General features: G+C 46.9%; 2 protein-coding genes across 4 annotated transcripts in view; both read right to left on the bottom strand.

The window, feature by feature from the left end:
- Positions 1–2390: 2390 nt before the first annotated feature.
- On the bottom strand, positions 2391–4232 carry TREX2 (three prime repair exonuclease 2). 2 transcript variants are annotated; one of them, XM_053580467.1, is made up of 2 exons: positions 4094–4232; positions 2391–3341 (listed from the first exon to the last, which is right to left on the bottom strand). In XM_053580467.1, exon 2 carries the CDS (start codon positions 3305–3307, stop codon positions 2597–2599), a length of 711 nt encoding a protein of 236 aa, XP_053436442.1. In that variant the 5' UTR covers positions 3308–3341; positions 4094–4232; the 3' UTR covers positions 2391–2596. The 2 variants fall into 2 exon arrangements, with proteins under 2 accessions (XP_053436442.1, XP_053436443.1); XM_053580468.1 differs by lacking the exon at positions 4094–4232 and adding an exon at positions 3787–3914.
- Positions 4233–5756: 1524 nt separating this feature from the next.
- HAUS7 (HAUS augmin like complex subunit 7) overlaps positions 5757–23553 on the bottom strand; it is a 34503-nt gene continuing 16706 nt past the window's right edge. For both annotated transcript variants that reach the window (XM_053580465.1, XM_053580466.1), the window contains 3 exons: positions 22829–23053; positions 21691–21805; positions 5757–5894 (listed from right to left, as the gene is read on the bottom strand). In XM_053580465.1, the coding sequence (XP_053436440.1) occupies positions 5824–5894; positions 21691–21805; positions 22829–23053 (411 nt within the window). In that variant the 3' untranslated portion in view covers positions 5757–5823. The remainder of the gene's footprint in view (positions 5895–21690; positions 21806–22828; positions 23054–23553) is intronic.

Consider the following 23553-nt stretch of genomic DNA (forward strand, 5'->3'; position numbering starts at 1 on the left):
GGGACTACAGGCGCCCGCCACAATGCCTGGCTATTTTTTGGTTGCAGTTCAGCCAGGGCTGGGTTTGAACCCACCACCCTCGGTATATGGGGCCGGCACACTGAGCCACAGGCGCCAATTTGGGGCTATTAGGGATACAGCTGCTGTGAACATTTGGTCATGTATCTTCTGTGCTCACATAAATTCCTTTTTTTTTTTTTTTTTTTGGTGTTTGTAGCATTTTTATCATACAGTAGATTCCACCCATTCACTATACTTTTCTGAGTTGTCTGTCCTACATGCAAGTACATGTTTTTTTTTTTCATTAAATCATAGCTGTGTACATTGATATGGTCATGGGGCATCATTCACTAGCTTCATAAATTCCTTTTTCTTGGGTAAATAACAAGGAGGGGAATCAATGGGCCATATGGCAGGTGCACTTCTAACATTTTAACACTGCCAAACTGTTTTCCACATGGCTGCACCATTTTACCCTCTCACCAGAAATGCGAGAGCATTGCAGTCTTCCATGTCTCTGCCCACACTTACTACAGGCAAATATTTTCTGTTTAGCCATTGCAATAGATATACTAAATGTTCAGGAATTTTGAGAGCTAATTGTTAAGCACCATCATTATTAAAATTTAAATTGTAAAAACTGACAAATGAATTTTAGTGTGTCCAAAAACTTGTCAGGATGACTTTGGGACACCCCATACAAAGGAGATACTCAAAATTCATCACAACTTAATTTTTTGGCCATACTTTACTTTTACTGTATATTCATGTCATCTCTTGGATCTGCATGGTGGAAAACAAATTGCTCACCAAGGTCACCTCAGCGACTTCATGTTGATGCCTTGAGACTGGCCATGGTAGAAGTATTGCACCACAGAAATCGGTGTGCTAGGCCAAGCACAGTGGCTCCCACCTGTAATCCCAGCACTCTGGGAGGCCAAGGAGGGTGGATTTCTGGAGCTCACGAGTTTGAGACCAGCCTCAGCAAGAGCAGGACCTCATCTCTACTAAAAATAGAAAAACTAGCTGGGTGTTGTGGTGGACGCCTTTAACCCCAGCTACCAGAGTCCCCTCTCTACATGATTCTGGAGTTGAGCCACTATCAGCAACCCATTTGGTGTCACTGTCCCAGCAAGTCAGCAGCAAACTCAGGATTTTAAGGGTGCCATCTGCTGCTTCAGGCGGCCCACCTGGACCTTCCCCCTCCCACCCCCCCCAGTCAGATACAGGGAACCGGGCCTGCCTTAGCACCGGGGCTTCTCTGGGACTCCATGCCCCCTATGCTTTCTGGCCCTGCCTGGTGCAGTCCTGCACTCAGGCTCAACCCTGCTAAGCCAGCCCCAGTGTGACACTTTCTCGGGGTGGGGGTGGGGGGTGGCTCTCTCTAGGATTCCTGGCTGTGACAAGATCTCTGGTTACTAACCACATTTCCAAACTAGTCTCCATAGGGCTTCCTGCACCCACTCTTCTTCGTCCCAGGTCTGCACCCTCCCCCCTTCATACAGCAGCCTGAGAGGCTTCATAAAAAATGAAGTCAGGTTTTTGCCCCTCTCCTGCTCACAACCCTCTGTTGCTCCCCATTGCTCTCAGGGTCGTCCCAGTCCAGGCCGAGAGGACAGCCTGATGTGGCCACTGCCCTTGCTCTGGTCTCTTCATCCTGCCACTTAGCCCATCGCAGTGGCTCTAGTCATTTTGACCTACTTAAGAGTTCCCCAAACGTGCCTGGCTGGCTCAAAGATCGAGGATTTGCTCATGTGAGTCACTCTTGGGTGTGGCCACCCCCTTGACCCATCTTCTTACTTGCCCTAGGTTTGGTGACACAAGTCTCTCCTCACCCCTGAGACCCTCCCACAAGACTGGGAGTGCCTCAGGGTGGGGCCCCGAGGCAAGTTAGCCAACCACCCAGAGGCAGCCACAGCTGAGGTGGCTGGTGAGAAGCTGCCCTCCCCACAGAGCAGCCTCACAGCTCTCCACAGCCATGCCAGGACAGATGTGAGGCACAGGACAGGCTCTTTCTAGTGCTAGCCCACCTCTCCTCTGCACCCCAGGTCAGCACCTGGCCTGCCTCTGTGCACCCCTCACCCCATGAGCTTCAGCAGGTCCTCCTGTTGCTACCACTTCCCAGAGCAGGGAAAGGCCTCTGCAAGCCTCTGGGTGCCGGTGCAGGGTGAGGCCATAGTCAGGGGATAGTAGGATACCAGCCAGGGAGGTGGCCTATGGCTCAGAGGCTACAGTCCTAATCCATCAGCTCTTTGACCCAGCACTATGTCCCCCCAGCTGTGGTGCTTGCTGCAGGGACAGGCCACAATGGAGCAGCCCAGGGCATCTCTGCCTAGTCTCTGAGGGAAGTCAGGGGAGCCTGGTTCCAAGTGTTAACTCAGGAAGTCAGCTGTGAGAAGATGGCAGCTTTTATTGAAAAGCAGGGTGAAGGCTGTGGTGCAGCCATATGGGGGGGGGGCACGGACTCAGGGAAGGTGCTGGGCTACATGGTTGGTGGGCCAAGTGTAGGGACCTGGCATTGTCCACCAAGAAGAGCTGGGGGAGGAACAGCAAGGCTGTTCTCAAGGTTTAACTAAGCTGTCTGCTGCTCCCACACTCAGGCCTCAGTGTGTGGGGCATCAGGCGGCAGGTACATGGGCTGGACCTGGGCCCAGCTGCAGGCCTGCTCATCCGCCCAGGTGAGCAGGTCTGCAGCACGGTGCAGGAAGATAAGGAGCAGCGTGTGCACATCTCCCTCAGCCGAATGGGCCGCGCTCGGCTCAGCCTGGAAATAGCGGTGGAAGAGGCTGCCTAAACTGTAGCTCTTGCGGCCCTGGGCCCGGGTGCCATGTCCATGGGCATGGTCCAGACCCCGCAGTGCAGGCAGTGTGTCCAGGCAAACAGTGCCCTGAGGAAGGCAGGTGCCCAGGCGCTGCAGCTCAGTGCACAGCAGTGGGAAGTCATAATCAAAGCCATTGTGGGCCACAAGGCAGATGGGACCTGCCTGACGGCTCAGGAAGGCCTGCAGCGTCCGCACCACAGCGCCATCAAAGCTGGCTTTCCCACAACGCACCAGGTTTTCACTGCTCAGGCCGGTGATCTCGCTGGCCTTGGTGGTGAAGGGGCGCTCAGGGCACATGCACAGTGTGAGCTTGTCCAGGACACGCGGCAGCACTGGGATGCCAGATTCGTCATGCTCTGGGTTCTCTAAGGAAGAGCGGTGGACGGCAAAGAGGGCTATCTCGGCAATCTCAGGCTCTACACTGGGGAGCCCCGTGGCTTCCAGGTCCAAGAAAACAAAGGTCTCAGCCCGGGGTGTCTCAGACATGGTGATGTTCTCACGAGGATGGCAAGGCCTCAAGCTGCCAGAGCAAGAAGCAGAAAGGCTGAGGGCTGAAGAGACAGAGAGATACCTGGGCCCTCTCTCTGGCCAAATCTCTGAACCCTGTGAGCCTCAATCCCTTTTGTCCAATTTTTTGTAGAGACAGGGTCTTGCTATGTTGCCCATGCTGGTCTCAAATTCCTGGCCTCAAGTGAGCCTCCCACCTTGGCCTCCATAAGCACTAGAATTACAAGCATGAGCCACCTCACCCAGCCCTGGTCTCACTTCCTTCTATCCCCTCCTCCAAAGAACTTTGGACTCTGAGTGGTCTCTAAGGCCTACATCCAGGGAGACTTTGAAGGCACCTTTGGGGCTGAGACCCAGCAAGCAGGACCTATAATTCCTGTCCAGAAAGGTGCTTCCTAGAGTCTCATCACTCCCCTCCATTCTGTCCCCTGGGTCCTAGCCAGCCCCACTCCTACTACCTAAGAGCAAAAAGAAGGCCTCAGAGCCCTCTGGATGCAGGTACAGTCATGGTCCCTATCAGGGCTGTGGGGAGACAGAGGCAGCTCAGGGATGGCACCTCAGCAAGGCCCAGCCATTGCAACCAAACACTATTGCTGGGGGCCTCAGGGAAAGCACCAAGGTTCCATCCCTGGAATCAGCTGCAGTGCAGAGACCCCAATATCCCCTGGCCTTCTCCCTGGCACACAGGTGCCAGCCCCAAACTGGCCTCTGCCTACCCCCAGGCTCCCAGCAGCTGTCCTCGCCAGCCCCACCATGCTGGCTTACCTGGGCAGTCGCTGGCCGGCTTCCTGGGCTCCTGGCACTGTCTCCACACAGGCTGCTCCAGGCAGCCTTTAAACAGCAGTGCGGCCCACTCCCAGCCGCCTGTTGGGCAACAGGGCGGCCTCAGGCCACAGGACCTGTGTGGCCGGCTTGTTCGCCGCCCCCTCATCACTCACAGCCGCCAGGACACACACCCACGTTTACAGACGGGAAGGGGTTCCTCATGGCACAAGGAGGAAGCCTGAGCCGTGCCGAAGGCCATGCCCTCCACCAACCTGCTCCAAGTCTGACCAGGGCCAACGTGTGGCTGCCAGGCCTGGCATACCTAGGGTCAATGCCTAACCCCATGCTGGGGTGTATCACACAAAGGCAAGACCTCAGTTTCTCCTGTCACTGGAGATCAGGTTGCCCTTTGTAGGCTGAAGTCAGCCTGGAAGCAAATTTGGCCTATGGAGGAAAGGGGGTGCTAAGAATGGCTTAGTATGGCCCCAGGAACCAGGGGTGGCCTAAAGGCAGCCCACTCACTGCCCAGCTACAGCTCATTGCCTTATGAGCTCATTTTTCCACCAGGAAGGGGAGATGATATCTGCATCAAGGCTGTAAAGACCCATAGTGTCTAACAAGGGCATAACAGAAGCTGCCAAGGAAGGGGGCCGAGAGGGCGGAGCAGCCTCTGCCGGACCAGACTAAAGGCAAGGAGGTCTGGCCCAGCCAGCCCCACAGTCTGTGGCTAAGCTGACGCTTCCCCTCCAGGGGTGAGCAATGCTGAGGCGCGGGAGGGAGCCAATGGAGCACATCACTCCAAGTGAAGGGCACTGCCAGTAGAGAGGAGTGGCAATGTCCTCTCTGCCCCAAGAAGTGACAGTGTCCTGAGCACCTCATTCCACAGCAAGATGCACCAGCACTTGGTGGTGGGTGTGCTACACGGCCAACCTCCTGCTAGGAGCACACAGAGATAACCAAGAGGAGTCCCTTGGCCTGTAAAGCACTTGGGGTACACGGACACTGGTGACCACATGCCTGCCTGTCTTCCCACCTCCCATAGTAGCAGCCCAAGAGACCAGGCAGGAGGGGGTCTGTGGCTTCGTTGCCTTGAGTGCCCACAGTGGGACTTAGGGAAGTACAGGTGACAGTAGCAGGGAGCAGGCCATGGTGGGAAGCAGCAGGTGTGAGGGAAACCCTCCCCACTCCTAGCCCCACAGAGAGCCAGAGGAGGGAGAGGCCCCACAAGTCGTTCCTGTTCCCGAGTTCCTGGGGAGGGAGGTGGCGATGACAGGCACAGTGCTCATGGAGGTACTGGGTCACCCTGGGAAGCCCAAGAGCAGCTTCCTGGACTACCAGTCAGGCCACTGGCAAAAATTCCCCAGCCTGTGCTGAGCACCCCAGTGAAAGAGGAAGGAGAAAGAGGAAAGAATGGACAGAACATGGAGAGGGCACAGCCCAGCCTACCAGGGCAGAAGGAGGGCTGCCACTCACTGGCCTGGACATGGGACACCTGAGCAGAGGGGAGGAAAGAGTGATGGAGAGCCATGGACGCAAAAAACAGGCTGAAGGCAACTTCTCTGAACCCCAGGTTTCCTTTGTGCCTAGTTCAAACCTTCTGGCAATCCCTGCTGGCCCTCCCTCCCCCTCCCCCACCAACCAATGCCCAGGGCCCTGCTGGAGAACGGCAGGGCTGTTAACTGCTCCTCCTGCCACAGCTCGGCCCTTGGGGAGGGCTTCCTGCCCCCACACTATCCTGGGCCTTTGTGCACACTTTCATTGAAGACCTTATATTTCCGTGTTAGCTCATCCATTTTGGTGGCTGCAGAGGAAAGAAAAAAACACAGAGTGAGTCTAGTGCTTCCTGACCCAGAAGAGGCAGGAGTAGATAATCCATACAAGGGTCACCTCCTGCCCAGCCACCCAGAGCCATGTGTCCTCTGTGGTGGATTCTCATCAGGCCCTGGGCACCATCACAGTAGGGAGGGGCCAGGTCATGCCTGCCAAACAGCTACAGCCCCACCCAGCTGCCCACTGCCCAGCAGAGCCCAGTGATGTTGATGTTGTGTTCAGTCTTACCCAGACAAATGACATGTGCCCACAATGACAAATTCAATGACATAAAAGAACCCTAAGGCCTTAGCTCCACTGCTCACTCAACCCTGGGGGCCATGGCTGTGACCCATGCCACCTGACTCTTTGGGGTGAGGGGAGAGCACCAGGGCTGCCTAACATCTGCCACTCCAGGCAGCAACTTGCGACCATGACTACTGGGTATGCCAAGGGGTCTCTAGAGAGTCAGCTCTAAACAAATGGCAGTCAGCACCCCCTCTACAGCCCTGTCTACAGCACTGACACCTCCAGGTCTTCAGCATTGATATCAGGTGCTGTGATGCCCCGAATCTGCCATCCTCCACCCATCCCGACAGTAACTCTGAAGCTAGGAATCATGGGGTATGCCTCAGGATCATGTGCCACAGGGTGCTGCGTGGGTGGCTCCTCCCTGCAGAGCAGGGGGCTGTACTCAGCCCGCCCTGAACTGTACCCCAGTGACCCTGTCTACTCACCATCAACGCCTGCAGTGGCATCCCAGTTCAGGGGCTTCCTGTCAGAGCCTATACTTTACAATATCCTGTCCCAGGTGCTGGATTACCTTTGCTCTGGGTGATGTCTTTATCTGCCCTTATCAAATCCTCCAGATGCCCCCAAGGGCGGTTCCATCTCTTGGCATGGCTCTGCCTTGGCCCGGGCTTTCCCACGTTGCCCTCATGTTGCCCTCACTCTCGGCGCAAAACTCACTGGGATCCAGAATCTGAAGCTCTCAGCCCTTGTAAGGCATTGTTGTTGTGCCCCCAGGGATGCTACTCTGAGGCAACAGGCTTTTTTTCCCGAAGATATGACCCCAGCACCATGATCCTGGTTCTCTAGATCACAGAGGGCTAGGTCCTGAGACATGTCTATGAGTTCCATCTGCCCCGTACTTGGAATCTGAAGCCTCACTCACGTAACTCAGGTCTGCTTACCTGTCCCTTCCTTGGCAATCTCCCCTTCATTTCCCTTCAACTTTCTCTGGAGCCTCCGGTGGCCACCAGGTTGGGGCCCTTTCATAGCTGAGTTCATGCATCTGCCTCTTTTCTTTCTAATCTCAAAAATTTGCTGCCTCATTCTGCTCCCCAGTCTGTCCCCACTGCTGAGTTTCACAGCTTTGGAGGCATGTACACATGTCACACTGAGTGTGTTCAATGGCATTTCCTGCACACCTAGGTCCTCATCCCTTTTTTGTTGTGCTGATTCTCTTCCCCAACCCTGGAGAGCTGCTGGGGCTGGGGAGAGCAAGCTGGGTGGTTGGCATGACAGCCCTGCCCTGCTATGTGGGGGCTGTTTACTGCAGGGGTCTCTCCTTACCAGGGGATTTGGGGGAAGAGTTCTGTGGGGGGCACAACAGAGGTCAGCCTTTGCCCATGGACCCTCAGAGGCCAGGAGGCTGGGTTTGCTAATTCATTCCAGTCATTTTCTCCACAAAAGAGCAGCAGTCCCTTCTGCACAGATCTACTTTGTTCCATCCTCTTCTTCTAGTCCCCTTGCCACTGCCTTCCCTGGGCTCCCAGCTGCTTCCTCGGGCTGGCCTCTTGGCTGCAGCTTTCCCTAGACATGGGAGCCCATCAAATTGTTCCTGTTCACTTTCTGTCTTCCAGAACCTGTTAACATCTCCCCTGTGTCAGGTCCCTCAACTCCCCTCCCCAGTACTGACAGGGTTGTTTCATTTTCTAACAACGTTATTATTTTCATGGCAGTGAGTTCCTCAGGAGGCCTAGAAGGCTACCTCCCAGTAAAAATGGGGCAAACTGCCAGCCCACATTACTAAGCCCTCCCTGCTCCCACATTGCTACACCTCCAGGCACAGGCCCTGCAGGCATACTGGCCCCTGCCCTCCAACGTGTCACCAACCTAGCCTGGACACTGGCATACAGATGGGCAGGAGGGGATAGCACAGCAACTCAGACCTTCCATGGTGAGAGGGCTTGAGATCAGCAAGACCAAGGCCCTCAATGTGTCAGGCGGGAAAGGGACAAACAAAGGATAGCTCCAAGTGGCCTTTGGTGTGCTGGCCCCTTTCTCTGGGTGTGTCTCAAGTCTAGGAATTCATCTCAAACTGAATCAGGAAGCTGACTTGATGAGGGCCAAGTCAGGAGTCAGAAGAGAGGTCGGCGCCCTGGCCCTGATCCCTTCACATCTCTCCAGGCCCCAAAGTGCCCAGGGCTCGAGGGTGAGCAGATGCCTCCTTGCAGAGTTCTGCTGGGATCACACAGCCTGACGTGCAGGGCACCTAGCTGAAAAGCAGAAGCCACCACCAGTCCCATGGTGCCCAGTTCCAGGTGAGATGGCAGGGTACTAATGATCATTATAATAAAAGTGACAGCATGAATTACACAGTTTGTTAACAATTCTACACACAGGTTGCAAGTCCTAGTGACACTGGTAACTAGGATAAATACTATAATAAATTTTAAAGTAGAGGATTCTGGTGCAGTTCAATCAGCAAGAAGAGACTCCTGAGTACCCAGTGTACATGTGGCAAGGCCAAGAGCAGTGAAAGGGAAAGCTGCCCAAGAAGGGTGGGTTGGAAAGTTCATCCAAAGACAGTCTCCAAGCAAGGCCTCAGAGGCTATGTGACCCAAGGCCAAAACTTGAAGGCACATCAGTAGAAAATATTTCTAGGTAAATGCCTTAGTTGCTGCTGCTATCTGAGACACTAGATAACATCTGGGACAAGTAAAAGACCAACAAGTGAAGGAGGAAAGGCTGGGGGATACAAGAATCCACAAGGGCTCTGAAAAGCTCTGACATAGTCTTGGGAATCTGGAAAGCCATATGCATGCCCATGGCTGTGAAAATGCCCAGGAGAAACCTGAAAAGCCATGAGCTCTCACCTCTGACTGACTCTGAGGCTCTGAGTAAGCAAGAAATGATGGAGAAGAAAGCTGTCAAGTGCCTAGCTGAGTGTTAATGAAAAACATGAATCTGTGCTCGCTTCAGCAGCACATACACTAAAATTGTAACGAAAAACATGAATCTATACCTCTAAAAAGCTCAAAAATCTACAAATGGGATAAATTTAAAGCAATTCACACAGACCCATCATAATCAAACAATCAGAAGCCAAAGACCAACAGAATTTTGAAAACAAGTGAAGAGATTCATCATGTACAATGGTTTGAATAAGATTAATTTCATATCTTAAGCTATTAAGATCAGATAACAGTGGAATAACATATTCAAAGTACAAAAGAAAAGAACTGCCAACCAAGAATTCTATATCCAGCAAGATTACTTGCAAAGATGGAAGAGAAATTAGGATGTTCCCAGATAACAAAAGCTGAGGATGTTCATCACTAGTTGGTCTTCCCTATGAGAAATACTGAAGGTATGCTGTAAATGTTGTGGATATAAAGAGAAAAAAAAAGAAATACTGAAGGTAGTCCTCCAGGTCAACATGAAAGGACACTAGATATAACTCAAATCCATATGAAGAAATAAAGAACTCCAATAAAGGTACGAACATGGTAAATATAAAAGTGAGTATAAATGTATTTTTACTTGTTACTCTTTCCTTCTAATTTAAAATGCAGTTATATAAAGTAATAATTATAGATGGAGAGAGCGTGAAAGCAAGAGTGCATGAGAAAAAGAGAGAGAAAGCAAGAGAGAGAGAGAGCAAGCATGCAGAGAAGGAAGTAAGGACCTGCAGCCTCTTGTGAACCATGATGAAATTTTGGACTGTACCTGCAAGCAGAAGAGGATCCTTTAGCATAAATGGTACTCCCCAAACCACCTCTGGCCTGAAAGGGGGCTGACTAAAACATGAGAACATTTGAAAATCTCTGCCAACTCATGAAGATGGCTGACTGAAGCCAGTTTTCCACAGAGGCTCCCGTCCAGAAGGAGAGTTAAAGGACAGAAACTTAGCAAGTAACCTGGTAGATTAGAGCTGTGCCAAGAGAGAAGGTTGAAGAACACACATCAACCCCGCTGAGGCGAGCTGCGACCCCAAGGATACAAACAAAAGGTACAAAATCAATCACCAAGCGGACGGAGTCCCCTCCTTCTCCATGAGAACACCACGGAGTACCCATAAACAAACGAGCAGAGTTCAAAAGTCCTCCCATTATACTCCACGGGAGAGAACTCTAAAAACTGGACCTACTTCCCCTACTAAGGTGCCATGGTGCTCTCCCGCCAGGCATAAAACTGTGTAAAACTGTACATATTCTCTACCTGCAATTCTGAGCTCCCAGCACTCCCCTCTAATCTCACTCTGAGGTCTGGAGGCCTGTCCGCCAGGAGTCTAGATTCTTGGGTGATTTCTTGAGGGCTGTGGACAGGGCCTGGCCTGCAGCTGGTCAGTGCTGATTCTGTAGCACGAGAGTGAGGATAGGATGGTCGGCTGAGAGGGAACCATGCTGGAGCAGCGGTGTCCCCAGGTGCAGAGCAGCAGCCGTTTTTGGCAACAACAGAGCTCACCCCAGGATATTCCAGAGTCATGCCCCCTGTCTCTCTGGGCAACCAGAGGAGGCTGGGCATCTTCTCAGGTGGCAACTGCTGGCAGAAGAGCGTGGGAACTAGAAAAAGCACACGCAGAGCTGGGAGATTCCCAAGGCAGGGCTGACCCAAAGGACTGCTTTACTGAGCCTAACACGCACCCGGCCCCGAGGGGATCAGCAGCCTAAACAAAGGAGGGCAGGCAGAGGCTAGAACTGATAGGTAACCATGCTGTGAATACAAACTACAGCGGCACAGACAGGGCCCGAGGCACAGGTTCTGGGAACTCAAAACAGCTTCTCTTCTGAAGCTGTTTCTGCAGGGGAATTTAGCAGGGACAGAAACAAATTCTGCAAAGTTCTTCTGTTCTGTCAGTAACATCAATCAGGGGCAGGGCATGAACTGAGTGATCAGCCCCAACCTCCCGAGGTTGTCCCCCTGCTGAATAGTGGCAGGGAGCAGTGGCCTGGCTGAGCAGACATAGACCTCCTTGTGATTCAGGCAGGTGCAAACCCCTGGAGTATCTGCTCATGGGAGGCAACTGGGTCACAGCCCTGCAGGGTTATCAATGACTGGGTGTGCCAGAGGTGCAAGGTGGGGAAGGAGGCATCAACCTTCCCAAACTAATCTATCTGCTGGGTGGGTCCTCCTGACATCACGGAGCACCAGAGTAAGTCATATTTGAGTTGTCAGCAGACCCCTGCAATCTAGTTGCCAGAGACCTTTTAAACTCTCCCACCTGAGACAGGTGCTGACTGAGACAATTGATTTAGACCTTTTGAACTGAGCCAATCTCCCAAGGACTACCCAAATGGTGCCCTGGGTATGTGGTTATAGGAAGGTTTATTTTCCTTTTCCAATTGTTGCCTGTCAGGGGCGGGATGACTTAATTGCTGGTATTTCTCCACAGCTGAGACTTCAACCCAGAGTAACTGTTTCACTAGGGTCGGACAGAGACCAGCTGAAAACAAGACAGAGAGACTTAGCCCCACCGCACCAAACAGGTCCCCCAGTGTCTCAGGCCACAGCACTGTACAGGTCCTCGACAAAGCTCCAGAGGAAAAGCCAGACGGTGTAAAATAATCATGGGGCGGAATCAGCGAAAAAACTCTGGTAACATGAATAACCAGAATAGATCAACCTCTCAAGGAAAGATATGGCAGATGTAACTGAAGATCCTATTTATAAACAGCTGGCCGAGATGTCAGAAATAAAATTCAGAATTTGGACTGCAAACAAGATTCACAGAATGAAGGAAAATCTGGAATTAGAAATTCAAGGAGCAATTCAAAAGTCGGAATTGGAAATTCGAGGAGAAATTCAAAAGTTGTCTCAAGAATTTAACGAATTAAAAAACAAAACCACCAAAGATTTTGATGCACTGAAGCAAGAATTTGCAGCCCTTAAAGATCTGAAAAATACAGTAGAAGCCCTCAGTAACAGAGTGGAGCAAGGGGAAGAAAGGATTTCTGACATTGAAGACAAAGCTTTTGAATGCTCCCAAACTGTCAAAGAGGAAGAGAAATGGAGAGCAAAAACAGATCATTCTCTCAGAGAGCTCTGGGATAATTGGAAGAAAGCTAATATCCGCCTCATTGGAATCCCTGAAAGTGATGAAGTGGCTTCGCAAGGCACAGAGGCCCTTCTCCATGAAATTATAAAAGAGAATTTTCCAGATATGCCAAGAGATTCTGCAATTTAGATAACAGACAGTTTCAGAACCCCAGCACAACTCAAGCCGAATAAGACATCCCCCAGCCATTATCATAATTAACTTCACTAAAGTTAATATGAAGGAGAAAATTCTGAAAGCAGCCAGATGAAAGAAAACCATTACCTACAAAGGGAAGAATATTCGAATGATTGCAGATCTCTCTGCTGAAACTTTTCAAGCCAGAAGAGGGTGGTCGACTTTTAATCTCCTAAAAAAATAACTTTCAACCCCGGATCCTGTATCCAGCTAAACTGAGTTTCATTTATGATGGAGAAATTAAATACTTTAATGACATTCACATGTTGAAGAAATTTGCCATAACCAAACCAGCTCTTCAGGATATTCTCAGACCTATCCTCCATAATGACCAGCACAATCCTCTACCACAAAAGTAAATTCACTCAGAAACTTTTGATCAAATTCCAACTTCCACAGTGGCGAAAGGATTAAAAATGTCCACTGAACTTTTGAAAAACTCGATACCCAAAATTTTACCAGACTTATCAATATTCTCCATTAATGTGAACAGCTTAAACTGTCCTCTAAAGAGGCACAGGTTGGCTGAATGCATACAAAAACTCAGGCCAGGTATTTGCTGCATACAAGAATCACATCTTACCTTAAAAGATAAATATGACTCAGGGTGAAAGGCTGGTCCTCCATATTTCAGGCAAATGGTAATGAGAAAAAAGCAGGTGTTGCAATTCTATTTGCAGATACAATAGGCTTTAAACCAACAAAAGTAAGGAAGGATAAAAATGGTCACTTCATATTTGTTAAGGGTAATACTCAATTATGATGAGATTTCAATTATTAATATCTATGCACCCAACCAGAATGCACCTCAATTTATAAGAGAAACTCTAACAGACATGAGCAACTTGATTTCCTCCAGCTCCATAATAGTTGGAGATTTCCACGCTCCTTTGGCAGTGTTGGATTGATCCTCCAAGAAGAAGCTGAGCAAAGAAATCTTAGATTTAAACCTAACCATTCAACATTTGGATTTAGCAGACATCTACAGAACATCTCATCCCAACAAAACTGAATACACGTTCTTCTCATCAGCCCACGGAACATACTCCAAAATCGATCACAACTTATGTCACAAGTCTAACCTCAGTAAATTTAAAGGAATAGAAATTATTCCTTGCATTTTCTCGGACCACCATGGAATAAAAGTTGAGCTCAGTAACAACAGGAATCTGCATACTCATATAAAACCTTGGAAGTTAAATAACCTTATGCTGAATGATAGCTGGGTCAGAGATGAGATTAAGAAGGAACAAAACGACAATGAAGACATGAATTATGAGAACCTCTGGGATACCACAAAGGCAGTCCTAAGAGGTAAATTTATAGCACTGCAACCCTTCCTCAAGAGAACGGAAAGAGAGGAAGTTAAGAACTTAATGGGACATCTCAAGCAACTGGAAAAGGAAGAACATTCCAACCCCAAACCCAATAGAAGAAAAGAAATAACCAAAATTAGAGCAAAATTAAATGAAATTGAAAACAAAAGAATTACACAAGGGCGGCACCTGTGGCTCAAGGAGTAGGGTGCCGGTCCCATATGCCAGAGGTGACGGGTTTAAACCTAGCCCTAGTCAAAAACCAAAAAAAAAAAAGAGAATTACACAACAGATCAATAAATCAAAAAGTTGGTTTTTTGCAAAGGTCAATAAAATAGATAAACCTTTGGCTAACCTAACCAGGAAAAAAAGAGTAAAATCTCTAATTTCATCAATCAGAAACGACAAAGACGAAATAACAACAGACTCCTCAGAAACTCAAAAAATCCTCAATGAATATTACAAGAAACTTTATTCTCAGAAATATGAAAATCTGAAGGAAATTGACCAATACTTGGAAGCACGTGACCTTCCGAGACTTAGCCAGAATCAAGTGGAAATGTTGAACAGGCCTATATCAAGTTCTGAAATAGCATCAACCATACAAAATCTCCTAAAAAGAAAAGTCCGGGACCAGACGGCTTCACATCAGAATTCTACCAAACCTTTAAAGAGGAACTAGTACCTATATTACTCAACCTGTTCCAAAATATAGAAAAAGAAGGAAGACTACCCAACACGTTCTATGAAGCAAACATCACCCTGATCCCCAAACCAGGAAAAGACCCAACAAAAAAAGAAAATTATAGACCAATATCACTAATGAATATCGATGCAAAAATATTCAACAAGATCCTAACAAACAGAATCCAGCAACATATCAAACAAATTATACATCATGACCAACTCAGTTTTATCCCAGGGTCTCAAGGCTGGTTCAATATACGTAAATCTATAAGTATAATTCAGCACATACTAATTAAAAATCAAAGACCATATGATTCTATCAATTGATGCAGAAAAAGCTTTTCATAATATCCAGCATCCCTTCATGTTCAGAACACTTAAGAAAATTGGTATAGAAGGGACATTTCTTAAACTGATAGAGGCCATCTACAGCAAACCACAGCCAATATCGTACTGAATGGAGTTAAATTGAAATCATTTCCACTCAGATCAGGAACCAGACATGGCTGGCCATTGTCTCCACTGTTCTTTAACATTGTAATGGAAGTTTTAGCCACCGCAATTAGGGAAGAATAGGCGATCAAGGGTATCCACATAGGGTCAGAAGAAATCAAACTTTCACTCTTCGTAGGTGATATGATAGTATATCTAGAAAACACCACAGATTCTACTACAAAACTCTTAGAAGTGATCAAGGAATACAGCAGCGTCTCAGGTTACAAAATCAACATTCATAAATCGGTAGCCTTTATATGTACCAACAATAGTCAAGCTGAAAAAAGAGTTAAGGACTCTATTTCATTCACAGTAGTGCCAAAGAAGATGAAATATTTGGGAGTTTATCTAACAAAGGATGTGAAAGATCTCTATAAAGAGAACTATGAAACTCTAAGAAAAGTAATAGCTGAAAATGTTAACAATGGAAAAACATAGCATGCTCATGGCTGGGAAGAATCAACATTGTTAAAATGTCCATACTACCCAAAGCAATATACAATTTTAATGCAATTCCTATTAAAGCTCCACTGTCATACTTTAAAGATCTTGAAAAAATACTTCATTTTATATGGAATCAGAGAATAGCCAAGACATTAATCAGAAATAAAAACAAAGCAGGAGGAATCTGCTACCAGACCTCAGACTATACCACAAATGGATAGTGATCAAAACAGCACTGGCACAAAAACAGAGAAGTAGACGTCTGAAACAGAATAGAGAACCAAGAGATGAATCCAGCTACTTACCGTTATTTGATCTTTGACAAGCCAATTAAAAACATTCAGTGGGGAAAAGATTCCCTATATAACAAATGATGCTGAGTGAACTGGCTGGCAACCTGTAGAAGACTGAAACTGGACCCACACCTTTCACCATTAACTAAGATAGACTTTCACTGGATTAAAGATTTAAACTTAAGACATGAAACTATAAAAATACTAGAAGAGAGTGCAGGGAAAACTCTTGAAGAAATCAGTCTGGGTAAGTATTTTATGAGGAGGACCCCCCCCAGACAATTGAAGCAGCTTCAAAAATACACTACTGGGACCTGATCAAACTAAAAAGCTTCTGCACAGCCAAGAACACAGTAAGTAAAGCAAGCAAACAGCCCTCAGAATGGGAGAAGATATTTGCAGATTATGTCTCCAACAAAGGTTTAATAACCAGAATCCACAGAGAACTCAAACATATAAGCAAGAAAAGAACAAGTGATCCCATCTCAGGCTGGGCAAGGGACTTGAAGAGAAACTTCTCTGAAGAAGACAGGCGCACGGCCTACAGACATATGAAAAAATGCTCACCATCCTTAATCATCAGAGAAATGTAAATCGAAACTACTTTGAGATATCATCTAACTCCAGTAAGATTAGCCTGTATCACAAAATCCCAAAACCAGAGATGTTGGCGTGGATGTGGAGAAAAGGGAACACTTCTACACTGTTGATGGGAATGCCAATTAATACATTCCTTTTAGAATGATGTTTGGAGAACACTTAGAGACCTAAAAATAGACCTGCCATTCAATCCTATAATTCCTCTACTAGGTATATACCCAGAAGACCAAAAATCACATTATAACAAAGATATTTGTACCAGAATGTTTATTGCAGCCCAATTCATAATTGCTAAGTCATGGAAAAAGCCCAAGTGCCCATAGATCCACAAATGGATTAATAAATTGTGGTATATGTACACCATGGAATACTATGCAGCCTTAAAGAAAGATGGAGACTTTACCACTTTCATGTTTACAAGGATGGAGCTAGAACATATTCTTCTTAGTAAAGTATCTCAAGAATGGAAGGAAATGTATCCAATGTACTCAGCCCTACTATGAAACTAATTTATGGCTTTCATATGAAAGCTATAACCCAGTTATAACCTAAGAATATGGGGAAGGGGAGAGGGAGGGGAGGGAGGGGGGAAGATGGGCAGAGGGAGGGTGATTTGTGTGATTACACCTAGGGTGCATCTTTTACAAGGGTACATGTGAAACTTAGTTAATGTAGAATAGAAATGTCTTAACAGACACACACACAAAAAAAGTAATAATTATAAATCTGTGTTGATGGACATACAACATATAAAGTTGTAATTTGTATAAAATAATAGCACAAAAGAAAAGGAGAAGGAAGAAAGCTATATTAGAGCAAAATTTTTATATACTACTCAAATAAACTCAGAACTAGATTGTTTAAGATGTTAAGTGTAATTCTTAGGACAATCACTATGAAAATAACTTTTTAAAAATAGACTTAAAGAGGGCGGCGCCTATGGCTCAGTGAGTAGGGCACCGGCCCCATATGCCGAGGGTGGCGGGTTCAAACCCAGCCCCGGCCAAACCGCAACAAAAAAATAGCCGGGTGTTGTGGCGGGCGCCTGTAGTCCCAGCTGCTCGGGAGGCTGAGGCAAGAGAATCGCATAAGCCCAAGAGTTAGAGGTTGCTGTGAGCCGTGTGACGCCACGGCACTCTACCCGAGGGCGGTACAGTGAGACTCTGTCTCTACAAAAAAAAAAAAAATAGACTTAAAGAAACAACAAGGGAATTAAAAAGGTGAGTTACAAAATATCTATTTAAAACTCCAGAAATCATACACAAATAGAGGAACAAATAAGATCTAAGAATTATAGAAAAATGAGAGCAAAATGATAGATGTAAATCCTTATCAGTATTTACATTAAATATAAATGGATTAACAACCCAATCAAAAGGGATAAAACAGTCTGGGAATCCTTCAAAGAGTTTAATATAGAGTCACCATATGGCCCAGCAATTCTATTCCTAGTTATATACCCAAGTTAATTGAAAAACCTACGCTCACACACAGATGTAGAAAATGTTCATAGGAGCATTATTAATAACTGTCAAAAAGTAAATAGTACCAGAGCCAAATAAAGAATTGTTCACTCATAAAAAGGAATGATGTACATGGATAAACCTTATAAACATTATGTTCATTGAAAGAAGCCAGGCACAAAGGACACATATTGTGAGATTCCAATTATAGGAAATATCCAGAATAAGCAAAATCCATAGACAGTAGACCAGTGTTTCCTAGAAGTGGGCCTAGGGGACAATGGGGAGTGACTGCTAATGGCATGGGATTTCTTTTAGGGCGATGAAAATGTTCTGGATTTATATAGTGGTGATAGTTATGCAATTCTGGAAATATCCTAAAAACTGTTGAACTGTACACTTTCCAAAGGGTGAATGTTATGTGAAGTATACCTTGGTAAAGCCATTATTAAAAATAAAGAAGAGAGGGGCGGCGCCTGTGGCTCAGTCGGTAGGGCGCCGGCCCCATGTACCGAGGGTGGCGGGTTCAAACCCGGCCCCGGCCAAACTGCAACCAAAAAATAGCCGGGCGCTGTGGCAGGCGCCTGTAGTCCCAGCTACTCGGGAGGCTGAGGCAAGAGAATCGCTTAAGCCCAGGAGTTGGAGGTTGCTGTGAGCTGTGTGAGGCCACGGCACTCTACCGAGGGCTATAAAGTGAGACTCTGTCTCTACGAAAAAAAAAAAAATAAAGAAAGAAGAGAGGCTGGGCACAGTGGCTCACACCTGTAATCCCAGCACTCTGGGAGGCTATGGCAGGTGGATTGCTTGAGCTCAAGATTTCGAGACCAGCCTGAGCAAAAGCGAGACCCTGTCTCTAAAAAAAAAATACTGAGTGTTGTGGCAAGTGCCTATAGTCCCAGCTACCTGGAGGCTGAGGCAAGAAGATCACTTGAGTTCAAGAGTTTGAGGTTGCTGTGAGCTACGATGCCATGGCATTCTACCCAGGGCAATTGAGTGAGACTATCTAAATAAATAAATAAGCAAAGTAGGAAAACTGGATTTACCTTCTTTCTTTGAAAGAAGAGGAATAGAACACAATAGAGAACCCAGAAACCTACACATATAAGGACATGCAGTAACTAACCAAGGTGACAGTACTATAGACCAATGGGGAAAGAGTCCATTAATGGCACTAAGAAAAATGCATATCCATATAAAATAAAAGGAAATTGGACTCCTGACTCACACTGCACGCAAAATTCAACTATAAAAGGTAATACTATGAAGTTTTTGGAAGATGATATAAAAAATACCTTTGTGATGTTGAGAGTGGAAAAGTACTCTTCACTAAGACACAGAAGGCACTGTCCATAATGAAATGATGACATGTGACTATATTTAAATTAAAAGCTACTGTTTATCAAAAGACCACAAAAGGTATGAAGAGATAAGCCACATAGTGGAAGAAGACATATGTGATACATTGAACATCCAAAACCTTGTATCCAGAATATAAGAAAGGATACAAATTGATAAGAAAAAGATAAGCAACCCAATAGAAAAATGAGTGAGACTTGGGTAGCGCCTGTGGCTCAACGAGTAGGGCACTGGCCCCATATGCCAAGGATGGCAGGTTTGAGCCCAGCCCCAGCCAAAAACTGCAACAAAAACAAAAAAGAAAGAAAGAAAGGAAAAGAAAAATGAGTGAGATTTCAACACACACTTTCATACCTTCATGGTCAATAAAGGTGTAAAAAGCTACAACTTTGTTAGTAAGTAGTGAAATTCAAAATAAAGATGCGATGAAATACCATCACACACCTACTAACAAGGTGCTAGTGAGAGAAAGTCTGAAAATGCAGGTGTAGGTAAGGGTGTGGGGCAATGGGATGGCTCAAGCACTACTGGGTAGGGGTGGGGAATATAGCAGGATTGAGTCGTGCTGAAGACAAGCATGCTCACCTGTGTGATTCAGTAACTCTACTCCTAGAAAGACATGAAGGAAGTGGTATACACACGCAGGAGGAGACAAGACTCAGGAATGCTCACAGCAACATCATTCATGAGAACCCCAAACAGAAACAACCCTCACATCCACGGACAGCAGAACAGGCAGATACAGCACAGTGTAGGCCTCCAATGGGACGCTGACTACAGCCTGCCACCTGCTTTCACAAGTCAGGTTTTCCCACGATACAACCAGACTCATCTATGCATCCTCCACAACTGCTTTCTCCTGACAACAGGAGCATCAAGTAGTTGCCGCACAGATCGCATGGCCTGCAACACCTACTTACTATATTACAGGAAAAGTTTGTTGACTCATGCCATGTGGCAATGAAAATAAACAAACTGGCTTGGCGCCTATGGCTCAGAACGGCTAAGGCACCAGCCATATACACCTGAGCTGGTGGGTTCGAATCCAGCCTGGGCCCGCCAAACAACAATGACAACTACAACCAAAAAATAGCCGGGCACTGTGGTGGGCACCTGTAGTCCCAGCTACTTGGGAGGCGGAGGCAGGAGACTCGCTTAAACCCAGGAGTTGGAGGTTGCTGTGAGCTGTGATGCCATGGCACTCTACCCAGGGCAAAAGCTTGAGGCTCTGTCTCAAAAAAAAAGAAAAAAAGAAAGAAAGAAAGAAAAGAAACAAACTGCAGATACACACAATATAGGTGAATCTCACAAAGAAGTAACCGTCACCCAGTCAGGAAAGCGGTCACCTGAAGCCAGGAGAGGATTATGTAGAGGCATGTGAGAGGTGGTAGCTATGTCCCATTTCTGGAATCTGCATTGTTGAATTTGAATGAAGGAGGAAAATAAGAAAGCAGTTCAGGTTTCTGGCCCTGTGAGCTAAGTCTCCTCCCAAAATGCTACTTGTCTTATTAAAAAATTTTTTTCTTTCTTAATGTATATTTCCATAATTAAAAAAATTATTCAGAAAAAGTTTACATTTTAGATAATTTTAGTTTAAAATTTAGATATGATTGTGCATGTGTACAGTAGCAACGTGAAAAGGTCCAAATCTAGAGCTGATGTGGACACAGTAAGAAGGAAATCATTGGCAACCTAATAACCTGGCCTCAAAATCACCACTGAGCACAGCCTCACTAACACCTCAGTAACTGTGCTAAGAACGTCATCTAAAATGCAGGGGACATGTTATGTCTACACACACTCACTGTGCACTTTTTGTAAAGATTGATAATCAAGGGGAAACATAACCCAAGTAATCCAAGCTCCTTAGAGACGGGGCTGGGGAACAGTGAACAAGCCAGCCCACCTCTCTTTCCAGAGAAAGTCCACCTCCATATTCTGGCATATTTCCTTCCAGGATTTTTTCTGTATTTGTTTCTTTGAGAAGGGGACCTCACACAGTATATTTCCTAACCTACATTTTCCCTATAACATTTTATAGTATGCATTTCCTCGTGTTCTTGTAAGCAACTCCCAACAATAGTATGATTCCCTGCCACGTAGACACACCATCACTTACCCAAGTATTACTTGACGTTAGAACTTTGGATTGTTTCCATTTTTTTACTATTTAAACCCTACAATGGCATTATGTATAACATTAAAAACTTAAAATGACCTACAGATTCAGTCACAGAAAATGCTAAGCTAATTTTAGCATAGGGGTGACTGGACTAATATTTGACAATTAAAAATGTTACTCAGTAAAAATGGGAGAACATTTATAATGAGGTCAAAAGGAAAGAACGTAATATTTTTGAAATGCCCATGTCATGATTAAACTTAACTTTAAAAAAAAAAATGAGGGTAAGAAAAAGGGAGGGAAAGAGACCAAAACACTGACACTAACCACCTCTGGGTTGCCAGAGTCATTTCTACATTTACCTCTGCAGGCCTTTGGGTTATCCAAATTTTCTACAATGAGTATTTTCATTTTATAGTGCATAGAAAGTATTTTTATCAAGGAAAGGAAAACATGCTTCAGAGAAAGAAGAAAGAAATAAGGGGTCTGTCCTGAGATGTTCCCCCAAGTGCTGCTGCACACAGATAAGAAGCTGAGAAGGAGGTCACATACCTAGGCTCATCACAGAGCTGTCACTGCCCCAGCAGATCTGCTCACCCTGCTGCTTCCTGGCCATCTCCATGGCTCTCACAGAGGTGTCGGCAAGCTTCACCATGGCTTTCAGCAGCTGCAGAGGGAGTGTGTAGGCACTCAATGCCACTGCTTTTACCTAAACACAGCTTCCCACCCAGTTCACAACGAGCATGTGGCATTTGCCCACAAAGACAGAGTTCTCAAAGCTAAGTCCCCTTCCTCCTGGTGGACACCATACTATGATGTTGCTCTAGCAATCTCCATGCTTAGGGACATGCCAGCCAGTACTGCATGTCCTCCCAGCCAAAGCAAGGCAAATGGCCCAAAAAAAAAGGGCAGAAGAGGCCTGTGTCCTAACCACCATTCCTGTTGGAGGGTCTCACAAGACAGACTGGTCAGAGGTTGTAAGTCTTGGGGCCTCTTCATTAAAAAAAAAAAAAAAAAAGAAAAGAAATGGCATGGGCCTCTTGAGCCAAGGTCAGTGTTCTGCCTATGAACAACCGTGATAATTATAACTAAACCCAACTTTTTAAGTTGGCCTCTGGGGATGTGAAATGTGGAACAAGGAAACAAGTAAACACCTACTTAGCAGTGGGAGACCACTTTCTTGACTTGTTGGAACTGGTTCATGGGTATAGACAGGCAAGCTTCTGTCTGCCTGTCTGGCACAGTTCTTGGTCACACAGAAGAATGAATGGACCTTGATGTGTTTGGGTGTAATGTGGAAACAGAGTGAGGCCAATATCAGGATAGGAGCTGGAGGCTGGAATAAGTGTTACACCAAGGCGAGTGGGACTAACACAGGCAGTATACAAACCTCTTCAGGGCCCAGGGTACTGGCTTAGTTAAAGGTACGGTGGGTTTGGGGGCAATACCAACACTGATCCCACACTGCACAAGGACCCTCCCTCTATGACACCCAGAGAAATATTTGTCCCAATCCACTGAAAGTCCCAGGCCTGGATTCCAGGCCTTGCCATGTACTGGTTTGCAGGGAGTCCAGGCCAAGCCCCTCTTAGCCCCTTGTCCCAGACCTCAGGTCCCTTGTCAGAGGCAGAGTGTGAGCCATCAGTCTGAGTGGGCAGGGAAGGGGAGAGGAGGGGAAGGTAATTCTTACCTGGCTGCAGGAAGTCAGAGACTGATACACAGCCTGGACGACAGGGCCGCACGGGTGAAGGTCAGGGCCTGGACGCCGGCAGCACTCACGCAGCTCATTGTCGTAGACTTGGAGGAAAGCCAAGATGAGCTGGTGGAAGTCTGAGATGACCAGGCGCAGCTTCTGGTCCAGGGTGCTGGTGTCGGCCCCACCCACAGGGGTCCCCTGCTTGCGCTGCACAAAGCACTGCAAAGCCAGAGCAGAGAGGCCCTCAAGGCTGCCCTATCTGGCAGGCCCAGGCCACAGAAAGCCCTCACCTGACACAGCATGAAGTCAGGATGGGAAGAAAGCTTCCATCAGCCAGGAGACAGAGGAGCTGCAAAGCAACTCAGTTTAGAGCAAGACCTTCTGGCTTTGGGCCTCGATCCTTCCATGTAATGCTCATGATGGCCTCATTCACTTTTGTAATCAAATAAAGAGGCCACACCAAAGGATGCCAGGAGGGCCACATGTGACAGGGTACATGCAAGGAGAGAGCTCAGGCCTGGCCAGTGGCCTGACTCCTGAAGCAGATCCTTCCCATTCCAAGCTAAGCTTCCCAGGCTCATGCATGGCCCTTTGCTCCCCAGGCTCAGACTCAGTATCTGCCTTTCACCTTCATGTGGACAGGGCACCACAGCATTTTAGAACCTGCCAGGCACTGCACACTAACCACCTCCCTTAAGCCTCACATATCACTTGTTCTA

This window comes from Nycticebus coucang, chromosome X, assembly GCF_027406575.1.
Source record: "Nycticebus coucang isolate mNycCou1 chromosome X, mNycCou1.pri, whole genome shotgun sequence".
Lineage (NCBI taxonomy): Eukaryota > Metazoa > Chordata > Mammalia > Primates > Lorisidae > Nycticebus > Nycticebus coucang.